Source organism: Notechis scutatus, chromosome 2 (assembly GCF_049901735.1).
Source record: "Notechis scutatus isolate UNSWTSFEM ecotype Mainland chromosome 2, rNotScu1.2, whole genome shotgun sequence".
Lineage (NCBI taxonomy): Eukaryota > Metazoa > Chordata > Lepidosauria > Squamata > Elapidae > Notechis > Notechis scutatus.
In genome coordinates this window covers 90,992,341-91,006,600 of record NC_142010.1, presented here as the reverse complement: position 1 = coordinate 91,006,600, position 14,260 = coordinate 90,992,341, and the positions used below count along the sequence as shown (strand labels likewise).

General features: G+C 36.6%; 1 protein-coding gene across 8 annotated transcripts in view; it reads left to right on the top strand.

The window, feature by feature from the left end:
• Positions 1–14,260, top strand: part of SH3TC2 (SH3 domain and tetratricopeptide repeats 2) — a 58,660-nt gene that overhangs the window by 39,594 nt on the left and 4,806 nt on the right. For 7 of the 8 annotated variants that reach the window (XM_026688306.2, XM_087955448.1, XM_087955447.1 and 4 more), the window contains 5 exons: positions 69–249; positions 6,538–6,688; positions 7,574–7,696; positions 11,330–11,480; positions 12,533–12,729. In XM_026688306.2, coding sequence (XP_026544091.2) covers positions 69–249; positions 6,538–6,688; positions 7,574–7,696; positions 11,330–11,480; positions 12,533–12,729 — 803 coding nt within the window. The remainder of the gene's footprint in view (positions 1–68; positions 250–6,537; positions 6,689–7,573; positions 7,697–11,329; positions 11,481–12,532; positions 12,730–14,260) is intronic. The other variant, XR_015747621.1, reaches the window with a different exon arrangement.

The following is a 14,260-nucleotide window of genomic DNA, read 5'->3' as shown; positions in this document are numbered from 1 at the left end:
TGTTCAAGTCAAGGTTCAAGTCAAGGTTTTTTTTTTTAAAAATCTCTATCTTACCTGATGCTATGTAGGTCAACTTCATGTCACTGAGTCCCTCTGCCATTTCTATAGTAAAGTGCATCCTGATACCAGAGCCTGCATTATATACCAAGAGCACCACGTTCTCTTAGCTCGGCAACTCCAGGACAAAGAAAAAGAAGGTTACCTTCTACAGGACCTTAGCCAACTCTACCAAAGTTTACATACACCCAGGTGAGTCAGCACTCAGGTTCTCTATTTAATGATGAAATAATGATTAGGACTCAAAGTGTTACAATATTTTGAACAGTGTTTTGGTTACATTGGATTTTGTCATTCAAAATCAATTCCTTTTTATCATTTTTAAATGAAAAACAATAATATTTACAGCATGAAATTCTAGAATATTGATGTCTTTAAGCCCAAGGGTCATGCGTTCCACTGTTTATAATCCATTGAACACTAGATCATAAAGCAAAAAATACCATCTTTTCAAAAAGATTCATTAGTTTTTCATATATTTTCTGCCATTGACTTTAATGTCAGATGCTTTGAACATTTTGGAAAGAAGGGGAAAAAATCTTAAAACAATAAATAATACTAATTTGATATTATTAGTTTATATGTATCATTTAGGAAGAATGAAATATTCCCCCATGTTTAGTTGTCTTGGTCTCTGAGAAAAGTGGCACAGATTAATATCTGTGACACTTTAAAACAGAGCACGTTTTCTCTTGGTAGACCAGAAGTCATTTCATCAGTCGTATAATATGTTCACTTGTCAGATAAATACAGATGAGAGAGAGAGATTTTGAATATAAAGAAAGAGGCAAAAAGAAAGTTTGTACACAGATTTCTTTGCTTTTAAAAAAGATATAGAAACAATTCTGCATTCAGATGCAGAAAGTCAATATATGTACTGCAAATTGAATTCAAAGCTCCTTTGTTAACAAGTAATAGTTAACACTTATGAAGTATTAATATGCCTTGTTACAAGTGGCTGAAAGAAAACACTGGACCCACATACAATAACCAGGATCCAAAAAGAAGTGTGTGCATGCACAGGAGAAAATCTGTATCAGTCACCAGAAATTTCAAGCTAGGTTTGTCGTAGTGGTTCACTTGCTTCAAGTTCTCACCTTTTCCTTTGTTTTTTTTTTCTTTTAATAAATAATTTGTTTGAAACATTTAAAGAACAGAATAAGTAGCTACATAAGTTTAAAAAAAGCAGAAAAAGATACAGGGAATAAATAAATATCAGCAAAGAAAGATGGATAATTATCATAAAATTTAAAATGTGTTAACTCAATATTTCATTAATTTGTTAATTAAATGTATTGACTTAGATTCCATATATTATCTTAAGAAAACACATTAAAATCTCTATAACATTCTGAGATCAATATTGATAACATAGTTATTTGTCATTGTTCTAAAAATAAATGGACATAATTATATAAAAGAAAGAAAAGAGCAAAGGGGGAAAAAAAGAAAAGAATTAAAAAATAAATAAAAAGGAAAAAAATCAATAAAAACAATATTAAACTCTAATCTCCCTCCCATTGTTTCTGTCTGGCAATTGCATCCATGTACTTTATGAGCCCTCCAAGGTAGACCAGTCTTGGAAACCTGAGTTATATATACTAATACCACTTTTATTACAAATTTATAATAACAGAATCTTGCATGTCTGAATGTATTTCCCCTCTCCTTCAGTTTATCTTCCTGAGAACAAGGAATTGTTGTAGAATACCTTATGCCACCAGACTTGAAATTCTAGAACTAGAAAACCTTGAATTACGCCGTCTTCGGTCTGACTTAAGCATGGTATATAAAATCATACATTGCAATGTCCTACCTGTCAATGAATACTTCAGCTTCAACCATAACAACACAAGAGCACACAATAGATACAAACTCAAAGTTAACCGCACCAAACTTGATTGCAGGAAATACGACTTCAGCAATAGAGTGGTCAATGTCTGGAATACTCTACCCGACTCTGTAGTTTCTTCCCCAAACCCCAAAAACTTTAACCTTAGACTGTCTACTATTGACCTCACCCCTTTCCTAAGAGGTCTGTAGGGGGCGTGCATAAGCGCACCAACGTGCCTACCGTCCCTGTCCTATTGTTTCTCTTATTCTTCTTTTATTTTTCTTATATGTACCCATTTCATGTATTCACAACTATGTATACACTTATACTTATTATCTTGTAAACAATTGGCAAATCAAATAAATAAATAAATAAATAAATAAATAAATAAATAAATAAATAAGACTTCTATCTGAAATGCTTACTCCGATTACAGACTGCTCAGAACCAGATTTCTTCAGAGCAATGAAGTTATTCTTCTTTCTCACAGTTATTCCTTTCCCCCATTACTTACTTATAGATATCGAAGTGGTTTCTAATTACCCGCTTCAAAGACAGATTTCCTCTTTTCTCAAAGCAGTGGCTTCTTCACAACTAGGCAATGTTGACATAACTACAAAAGGGGAGAGGGGCATTAGAAATCTTACATTTGCAGGAAGTCAGAGGCAAGGTTTTAAGCCTATCCCATTCTGGATAGCCTGGTGATAGAATGAGAGGAGAGCAATCTTAATGAATTCACTAGAATAAAAGATTACACATTGGTAACATAGCCATTATTGACTTTGGACACAAACAGCATATTGGTTTCAGAGATGGAGGTATTCCATGATCTAAAGATGTGTATACCACAGTGTTTCTTAGCCTTAATACCTTTAAGAGGTGTGGACTTCAACTCCCAGAATTCTCCAGCTGGTTGGGGAATTCTGAGAGTTGAAGTCCGCACATCTTAAAGGTACCAAGGTTAAGAAATGCTGGTCTATCTTCTTGATCTCTGAAGATTGTCACTGATTCAGCTGCAATGCTGTCTGGCAGTTGCCCTGTAATCTAGAGCCTAACCTTTGAGGAAAGACATCTAAAAGCAGAAAGATAGCACTGCCTATATCCCTCAACCAAGGCAACAGTGAGAATTCTCTAGCTTTAAAGACTTAATGGGTCACATAAAGAAGCATAAAGAAGTCAGTGGCATATGATCTTGCCCCTTAAATGAATGCTTGTGCTATCCTGAATATATGCTACTCAAGAGTTGGTATGAATGGAAGACAATAAAAATGATACTGCCTGTAATTTTTTGAGGAAGAGGAAAATGAATATGGCAAAGAAACTAAAGAGAATGGATTGTTTTTTACCTGGTTCTCACCTTTCTTCAAGATGTTGTGCCTGAAGAAAGCAGTTTGCTGTTATATCTACTTGGGCTTTCTGTTGCTATCCAAGATCTTGGAAACTGTCTCTTCATAACATGATTTTTAAACTGTATAATAAAAAAATAACCTTTTTTTCCTTATTATTTTTAAATCTCTTGAATGCATTTCTTGCAGCTTTATTATTTAATGTTAATTTTTGGTGGCGTGGTGGGATTCACAATGGAATGGATTTTATATATACAGCAATAATAACTTAGATTTAGCTATGATCTCCTTTCAATTATTTCTTATTATGTCCTCTTGCTACAGATCCTGTCCTCTTCCTTCATGTGTGTTTTTCATACTGTAGATTATATGACTTCTTTTTTTAGGGGGTACCATTCAACAATTAACATTAATAGTTGGTAGTAGTATTAATAATAGAAATAAGAAGCAGTATTAGGAATATGCAAGTAGGCATGACTTCCAGTAACAGATTGTGCTATACCAATTCCTGTTTAAGGAATTATCACACTCCAGAAATCATATGAGTATAATATCATATGACATCATGTTAAATGATATCATATCATATGATATTTACAGTATATCACATTAGGATAAATGATTAGCAGCTTGTGATATAGTGATTATTCTTTTGTTAGTGATTTAGGCAGTTATCTATCTTTTCATCTGTAGTGAATTTTAAGGAACCTCAGGGCCAGCTAATGTTCTGTTGAAATCTTCCTTCCCTCACTTCCTCCTTCCTTCCTTCCTTCCTTCCTTCCTTCCTTCCTTCCTTCCTTCCTTCCTTCCTTCCTTCCTTCCTTCCTTCCTTCCTTCCTTCCTTCCTTCCTTCCTCTCTTTCTTTTGTTCTTCTCTTTCTCAAAAGCCAAAGTTTAGTGCCTGGTAGTCCACATTTATTTGGGCTATTTGGAAGCTGAGGTAAAACTCTTCTATTTCAAGTGACAGAAAAAATGATAACATAATGTACCAGTGAACAGATATCCCACATATTGCAAGATGAGGCCACACATCCAAGGGTTGTGTTGTGTCTCTCTATAAATACTGGTGGGGTGGTTGGCTGTGTTGTTATTTCTTGATTGGTTGATGGAGTTGATGTTTGCAGATTGGTTGGCTTTTTCGTAAGAACATGTGTTGCTGAGGTATTGGCTGTGTGTCTATCAGCCTCCTGTGTTGTAACCACCTGGGTAATGGGCTGTGTAATGACCTCCTGAGTTTTATTGTTGTGACATCCTGAATCTTGTGCTGTAATCTCCTGGGTTGTTGGCTGTGTTCTAACATCCTGAAGTTTTGTGGTGTAACCTCCTGAGTTTGTGATATGTGATATCCTGAGCGGGTGGCTGTGATGTGACGTTCCGGGTTTTGGTTTGGTTCTGAGTTTGAGGCCTGGCTATGTGTTCATGGCGTGTGTCAGTTAGCTTGGTTTGGGGGTCGGGGTGTGTGGCAGCTAGTGATGCAGCCGTGGTCTGGTTTCTGGATGGTGGTTGCCTTTCGTCTATGGGATGGGTTTGGGTTTGAGTCTGGTGAGGGAGATTGGTGTTGGAGTCATGTGTTGTTTTGGATCCGGTGTTGGTTTTCATGGCTGGGACTCATTTGTTGATAAGGGCTAGTTTCCAGATGTCTGGTAGGCGGGAGGTATCATCCCATTTATTCATGTTATGGGGGTGTTTCTCTATTTCAATGGCTTCCCTGATTATTCTCTTGTTGAAGTGTTCAGTATTGTAGATTAATTTGGTTCCCTCAAAATTAATTTCATGTCCTGTGGCTTTAAGGTGCTGGAAAAGGGAGGAAGTATTTTCTTCTTTTCTGACTGTGTTCTTGTGTTCTGCGATGCATGCATTTATTCTCCTGTTGGTTTGTCCAATGTATGTGGCTGGGCAATTGTTGCATGGTATTTCATAAACTCCTTGGTTTTCTAGCTGGAACTTGTCCTTGGGGTTTCTTAGGATGTTGGCTATTTTTGGGTCAGTGCCGAAGGCTGTCCTGATATTGTGTTTGTGGAGAATTTTGCTGATTTTGTCTGTGGTGCCTTTGATATAGGGAAGGAGGGCAATACCGTTGTCCTGTTCTGTGTCTCAGTTTTTTGGGGGTGTCCCCCTTAGGATTAGATTGGTAATTGTGTTTCTTTGGAATCGGTTGGAAATTAATACATTAGTGAGGGTGTGTAATTCTGTTCTTAGGTGGTCCTTGTCGGCCAGGTGTTTGGTTCTGGAGATGAGGATCTTGGCTACGGAGTTGATCTGTGAAGGGTAGTGATGGGATTGTGCGTTTAAGTAGCGGTTGGTGTGTGTTTTCTTCCGGTGGATGGTGTGTCCTAGGGAGCCATTGGGTTTTTTTGTAAATTAGGACGTCCAGGAGGGGAAGTTGGTTGTTGGCTTCTGTTTCCATGGTGAATTGTATTTTGGGGTGTAGGCTGTTGAGGTATGTGAGGAAGTTGTCCAGTTTTTCTTTCCCATGTGGCCAAGAGATTACCCAGGAGATTACAGCACAAGATTCAGGATGTCACAACAATAGAACTCAGAAAATCATCACACAGCCCATTACCCAGGTCGTTACAACACAGGAGGCTGATAGACACACAACCAATACCTCAGCAACACATGTTCTTACGAAAAAGCCAACCAATCTGCAAACATCAACTCCATCAACTAATCAAGAAATAACAACACAGCCAACCTCTCCACCAGTATTTATAGAGAGACGACAGCTCTGATCACGCTTTGCTCACACAAGCATGAAACTTGAAAGCATCAGCCTGAAAATGGTGAGTGGGACCTCATTGAAACATCGCCAAGATACTCTCAATCTTACACAGGAAAAGACCCGAACACGCCAAGACCTGCACACCTACACACCTACACACACACACACACACACACACACACACACATTTCACATGTTATTTGTAGTGAACAGGGTGTGCATCATTCTGAAACTTCTTCTATAGAGTGTCTCCAACATGATAGATAGGGGAAACATATACCACATAGTGTGATATCATTTTATCATGAAACATTATTGGAAATCCAGTTGTCCTTCCATTAAGAGTGATATCTTTAGAATAGGAACTTATCTAAGGACCTATTTAAAGGTCCATCTGGTTTAAAAAATGTCTTCATTGGATTTAAAACCAAAGGAAATAATTCAGCCTGTGTGAAGGTCACAATACAGTTTCTTGTAAGGATTGTTTTATAGAGTGGATCAAAATGGGATGGTTTATTTTGACTATGCATGAGTTTCACTAATTTCTTTGTAATAATGAAATACATGTAAATCCAACAGATCTTTGAAACAGGCATTGGACTGTACCAAGCAGAGCCTCAGAATATTTATTGACCTGGAGGAAACTGTTAAAACAGCCCAGGCCTGGTTACAGGCTGGTAAGCTCTATTATCAAATGCAAGAGAATGAACTTGTGGAAATGTATTTACAGGTACATAAAAAAGTGATTTTCTAAGTTGGTATCTTCCTGGCTTGGGACTTGGTCTTTTTTAGTAGCTGTCACTTTTTACCCAACCACTTTGTAGAAGATTATTGCAAAAGTGTGATTTCAATCATTGGATAACATAGATCACTTATCAATCTTTATAAAATGTGAGTTTTCACTTGTGTCTGGCACATGATGATGCTGAGTCAGTGTCTAACAATACAAGGTATCGCTAACCATAACAGTAAATATCTCTCTTGTTACTATATGTATATATATAGATAGCGGTAGATATTATATATATGGTTGTGGTTCAGCCAAGATATAGGATTTTGGCTGAACCACAGATCTTCTGCATTGCACAAGTGCATGTTTTGTGCTCAAAGCTTTATACAAAATGTGCAATTGCATATTGCACGCTTATCTTAATATTAGGTCATATTAAATATTAATGTTTAATATTGGTTTATCTAATATTTAATACCGAAAATCTATGACTTTCATTTGTGGATGCAGAATTTAGATTTATAAGCAACATTTGGATTTGTAGTGTGGTGATTTCAGAGATTTGGTAGTAAAAAGTAAGGGGGTTGAATAGAAGAGCATTAGAGTTATGAACATCAAACTACCCCCCCCCCCCCCCAAAAAAAATGTTACAAAGTAAAATAATCTTTTCCACCTAATTTCCACTTTTTCCTTCAGAGTTATGAGGTCTTTGCCATTGAAATTAAAAAAAAAATTGTCATGAAGTGTTCTGTATTTTGTTAGGCATAAGAGTCTTAAAGTGTATGCAGCTAAATTGAAGTGTCTTAAGTTGTTCTGAGCAAACAGTCACCCTTTTTCTATGATGCTATTGCTTCAGCTGTTAATCTCTCTGGTTTCCCTTTTCAGGCATCCATAGAGACAGCACTGAAATCCAAAGAGTTGCACCTGGCCATGGGATTATATGAAGAGGCAGGAGATGTCTTCTTCAATGGAATCAAGAACAGGCATCAGGCAGTGCAATATTACAGGGTACCAACTACAAGATATATTTGTACTGACATCTCTAGAGGTTGCCACTAGTGGGTGTTACTAACATTGATGGAAAGAAACTGTGCAGAAGTAGAAAAATGTATGTATGTATGTATGTATGTATGTATGTATGTATGTATGTATGTATGGTATTCAGCTTTGTTCGGGTATTTTCCCACGTCATTATAGTTGTGCTTTTAAAGTTGTAGCAACGTTTCAGCAGAATCTCATCTGCCATCATCAGGCTTCTGTATAGTGTTTGTCTGTGAGTCAGACTTTCACAGCCTTTTCTGTTTTAAATTTGGTGCTAGCCTACTGCTGTGCCAGAATGGTTTTTTCTTCATCCTGATTTGTTGGGAATCTTGGTCTGTGTTTATTGGTCTTGGAGTTTGCTGTGTTCTGCTTGATTCGTGTTTCTAATATCTTCTGTCTGTTTTGTAGCTTTTTTTGTCTTGATTGGCTGGCAACATTGTGTTTCCTGTATTGGAGGCTTTTAGTGCGACTTGGCTCCGAGTAAACGGACGGCTATCTTTGATCTACAGCCCCATGCTGAAGCAGCAGCTTCACATGTACAAAACTCACATCACCTCTTGGAAATGATCAAAGATCTACACGTGGAACAAGAAGATCTGCTTAAGAAAACACACACCAACCGCTACCTCAATGCCCAATCCCACCACCACCCAGCACAGATAAACTTCGTGGCCAAAACACTAATCACCAGAACCAAACGCCTGGCAGACAAGACACACATAAAGACTGAACTATGCACCCTGACTAAAGTACTGACAGCTAACGGCTTCCACAAGAGCAAAATCACTGGCTTGATCCACAAAAACATACTGAGACATAATGGAAACCTAGAAGATGAACAGACCTATGGAACAGCTGTCCTGCCCTACATAAGAGGTACTACAGACAAAATCAGTAAGATACTACACAGGCATCACATCAAGACTGCCTTCAAAACAGACAGAAAAATAGCAGCCATCCTAAGAAACCCCAAAGATAAAATTGACCTGGAAAACCAAGGCATATATGAAGTCCCCTGTGCATCATGTCCTGCCACATACATTGGACAGACCAATAGAAGAATAAGTACCCGCCTAGATGAACACAAAAATGCAGTAAAAAAGCTGGAACACACTTCCTCACTAGTCCAACACATGAAAGCCACAGGTCATAGCATCGACTTCAATGGCACCAAAACCCTAGCCACTATAGAAAACCCCAGCTACAGAATTATCAGAGAAGCCATAGAGATTGAAAAAAGACCTGAAAGCATGAATAGAAGAGATGACTCCACCAGACTGTCAATTATCTGGAAGCCTGCACTCTCAAACAAAAAAAATCTCCACACCACAAGCCAGGCAAACACCTGGGCACAAACAGAACCCCCTGATACCTCCAGCTCAAACACACCCCAACCAGGCACCCAGATGAAACCTAGCTTCCTAATAAATGATAGCCATCCGTTTACTCGGAGTCAAGCCACACTAAAAGCCTCCAATACAGGAAACACAATGTTGCCAGCCAATCAAGACAAAAAAAGCTACAAAACAGACAGAAGATTTTAGAAACACTAATCAAGCAGAACACAGCAAACTCCAAGACCAATAAACACAGACCAAGACTCCCAACCAATCAGGATGAAGAAAAAACCATTCTGGCACAACAGTAGGTTAGCACCAAATTTAAAACAGAAAAGGCTGTGAAAATCTGACTCACAGACGAACACAATACACAAGCCTGATGATGGCAGATGAGATTCTGCCGAAATGTTGCTACAACTTGAAAAGCACAACTATAATGACGTGGGAAAATACCCAAACAAAGCTGAATACCATACATATAAATACCCACGATAACTTATATATATATATGGTATTCAGCTTTGTTCGGGTATTTTCCCACATCATTATAGTTGTGCTTTTGAAGTTGTTATTGTTATTATTATTATTAATTAATAATTATTAATAATTATTAGTTATTATTATTATAAAGTTATCATTATAGTTGTGCTTTTAATGACGTGGGAAAATACCCGAACAAAGCTGAATACCATGCATGTAAGTACAGCTGTGATCCTGCTGCTTGGCCTCACGTTCGTGGTCATGCCACATCCTCATGGTGGGCGTCAGTTTGCTTCATGCATGGGTCAGAGGGTTTTGAAGCGGGCAGTGATGCAGCTGCGGTACGGCTTCTGGTCCGTGGTCGTGTATCAGACAGAAGCCTGATGATGGCAGATGAGATTCTGCTGAAACGTTGCTACAACTTTAAAAGCACAACTACAATGACGTGGGAAAATACCCGAGCAAAGCTGAATACCATACATGTAAGTACCCGCGATATATATATATATATATATATATATATATATATATATATATATATATATATATGTGTGTGTGTATATATATATATAACACACACACACACACACACACACACACATACATAAATCATGAGGGTAGAGGGGACCACCAACCTACTCCAGTGATTCCTTCTGTGCCTATGTGCTAATATTGCTGGATGAAAAGAAGCATACTGGAATCTGGGGGTATAGTTGGAGGACCACTGATTGTGTTGTGGCTGTTAATTGTGGAAGTAAGATTGTGGTGAAGAATTGTCTTGTTATTGCTCTTTGTGTATGTATCATCTTTTTATTTTAATCATGCCCTCATGATTTGACTGCAAAAACATGATTTGATTGCAAAAGGTCACTGGTTCAGTCCCTAATACCTTCAGGTAATACTGGAAAAGCATTTTTTTTAAAAAAAGAAACCTGGATTGCTGCTGCTGCTGTTGACTGCTAGGGTAAAAATTGCATTCTGGTGCAACTGTGGCATTTGACAGCTTGGTGGTGCTTGCAAGAATTGTCCCTCTTCCATATGTACTGAGGGATGCATTCTAAAAAAAACTTTACTTTAATATCTTTAACTACAAAGTAAGCAAGAGTTCTCTTTCTTTGTGTGTGTGTGTGTATGTTGTGTATGTGTGCTTTTTCCCTCTTTTTAGTAACAAAACCTTACAATCTCTTTTTAAGTGTTCAAAGCATTAATGAAGTTGTTCCCTTTTTTAAAAAAAAGAAAGGACAAAAATATTTAGCCCTTTCATCTTTAAAAATAAGAAATCAACATATTTTTTTTAGAAAATTGCCTACTTCCTATAAGTCTATAATGGTCTGATTGATCCAATGGTAGCCTTTTCTTTCATATTAAACAATGCGTGCAAACTGTGTTAAATTTATAGAGACAGAAGGCTTTAATTTTGCTGAATTAAATAGACTTAAATCTGGTTCTAGGCAAAAGCCAGATGGGCAGCCATCCAGTTGCCCCAAACAAGGAAACAAACAAAACAAAATGATCTCAGGTTCATTTAAAGTTCAAGAGAAGGTTAAAATGAGAGCTCACGAAAGTTATGTTTGCGCTTGTTACCTATAAACCTGAACACTGTGAGATATGTTCATCTCAGTTATAAGAAAAAGATGCTAAGGAAAATGATGATCAAAGAGACTGAATCAGGTCTTCTTTGCTTTGTGTGACATCTCTGGGGGACTCTTGGTTGGCTGCAGGGAGAGGATGGATAGTAGAAAGTTATGAAAACACCATGACAAATTGATGTTTTTGCCAGGGAGGAGCTATACCTTTGGCCAGGAAATTGAGAGAGACACAAATGGAATTGAGAGTGTTCAACAAGCTAGCTGAACTCCAAATTGGGCTCCACAATTATGAAAATGCTTTGGAATTTGCTACCTTGGCAGTCAGACTCAGCGTGGATGTAGGTAGGTTTATAACACAAGAATATCTAAGTGATTTTCTGAAAATTGTCAACGATTTGTGAGTAGAAAAATAGCCAACATACATCTCTTAGAAGATGGTGTCACCCAAGTCAATTTAAAATGCTCAAGTTGGCCTCAGTAAATGTTTAAAAAGGCACAAAATCTCATTACAAAGGTAAGTGGACATTTATTATACTTGACTTCATTTAGAATCAAAGAAATGGCCTTCACAGATTTTATGAATGTACAACCACTAGGAAAAAATTACCACATACATTTATCCTTCCTTCTGATGTCCCAGACAGAGATGACTCAATCAGCATTGTACAAAACATTGCTTGCTTTTAGATACAATAGTTAGTTGACAATGGTATTGCAAGCAAAAGCCTAGAAATTCTTAACTGAAAGCAAATTGAATGTGTTTCACGTTTCCTTGTCATTTTTGCTGTCTTTATTTTGTTCTGTAACTGCTCAACATGGGACAACATATTTTTTTCCTAGAGTAGAATATTTCTGTGTGAGCTTTTGAAGATGGCACGTTCAATTTCATCGCAGTGAAATTTAATCACCTACATTATCATGTTTCAAGCAAGGATTCTGTCCTTCCATTTTTTTCATTTCCGCTATGAACGATTGTGTCTATAGAAACATTGTATACACATTTTTTCAAGATTGCAGCAATGGACTGTTTAGCACCTACCACATGAAATTGTCATTTCTTCCCTATCAGATTGAATTTTTATGATATTAGGAATATCATAAAAATAACAATTGTTTGCATTGATTTTTTTGGTTGTTTCTGTAAAACTTTTCAGCATGCAGGATTGTTATCGCACATTAACTTTATGGGGAAGCAAAAGGGTAGCGGCAAGGGAACATGGTGCAGTCTTCACAAATCCTGGGAACTGGGGAGGCAACAATTGAAATGTTGCTGCTTGCGGATTGAAGTACATGGTCTTTCAGGGTTCTAGGAGGAAGGGGAGAGGTACAAATGCTCCAGCCTTTACAATCATCCAATAGTCATTTATGCCATTTTGACACTTTTCTTCTTCCAGGAGATCATTTGCAAGAATTGGTTGCCTTTCACCGGCTGGCAACTGTGTATTACCTTCTGCAAATGTATGAGATGGCTGAAGACTGCTACCTGAGGACACTCTCTTTGCACTCACCAGAATTGCAAGGGGTTCAAGAAGCCATATATTACTCCAAGGTTTACTACCGACTGGGAGATCTCACCCTCCATAAATTAAAGGTGAAAGATATCACCTGTAATGTAATAACGACCAGTAGCATTTTAGTAAAGATGCTCTGGTTTGATTTACTTCGCATTTAAAAATGAAGATATTTAGAATCTTGTGAAAATATTGAATGAGTGCAATTTTTTTGCTGCAGTGTCAGCAACTATTCCATTTTCTGGACCTTCAAGTCACCTTTGTTCAGTTAATATTTTTTCAGTTTACAAAAGGGATATATTATTTATGTCAGGCCTTTGAATGACAAATCATTCAAAGGGATATACTTTAAAGCTAGGATAAAAGCTAAATTTTACTTTATTCCATTTCAGTTAAGTTGAGCCACGGTGATCCTTTCTCACACACTCAATAATTCCTCATCTTCTTTCAATTTTTTTTTTTTTTTGTAAATTTTATTTGAGTTTTCACAAAGAGAAAAAAAATACAAATAAAACATCTTTTTTGAAAGCAGCATAATCCCGGGTTACATTTCTCCGCACAGACACAAATTCAGGTTCATGCTCATTTTTATATTCTATTCCATATCTTATTACTATTTTACATTTTCTGCATAGCTTCTCCCCTCTTTTAATTTTCTCAATTTTATTTTAATTATCTCATCTTGATTCAAATCATTGTATTTATATTTTTGTCTGTCCTGTTTCAATTATCTATTATCTTTTCCCATTAAACAAAATTTCTCCTGTAGTTACTGATTGGAGTATGACGCCTTTATATCTTTTCCCTAAAGTTGTAACATTCAACATAATACATAACTTCCATTCGGATTCTGCTTGGTACATTCTTAAAATAGACACTGTATTCTTAAAAAAAGAAAATAATTATAAATGTATATAATTAAAACAACATTCCATTCCAATTCAATTCTATCATTAATATTAATATTCATTAAAGTCTTAACATCTTTAACATTACTTTTCAATTAAATATCATACTTCTATGGGAACAATTATAAGCTTTCCATAGTTAATTCCCCTCCTCTTCACTTATATTTTATAAAACATTAACTAATTAAAATGTTCCCGTTCCTTCCTAATTCAATTTCTCATTTATTTTATTTCACTTATTTTATTCACAAACATTTCACTAAATTATACTAACTATTTTATCCCTCATTTTAATCATACATTGTTTCCAATTTTCCAAACTTATTTCTATTACTAATATAACAATATTAGTACCTTTACAGAATTCCTTTTTCAGTTAGATTTTCACCCATTATCTCTAAATAGGTCCTGTTTCTCTATATCTTGCTCTGGTCCTTTGTAACTTTTTTTCCTCTCCTTCTTCCCTCTCTTCTTCTCGCTCCCCTTTTTACCCCCTTGTCTCTCTACCTCTATTTCTCTCTTCTGTATTCCCCTTTTCTGTTGCTTTCCAATATTATACTTATTTTTTGAATTATTTTTCTTTTCTTTGGTTGTTTTTTTAAGTCTTAAATTCTCCATTCTCTTCCCCCCACTTTCCTTTTTCTTCCCCACATAGAATTACTTGTTCATTAAAGATGGCTTCTTCTTTGTCCCTGTCTTCTTG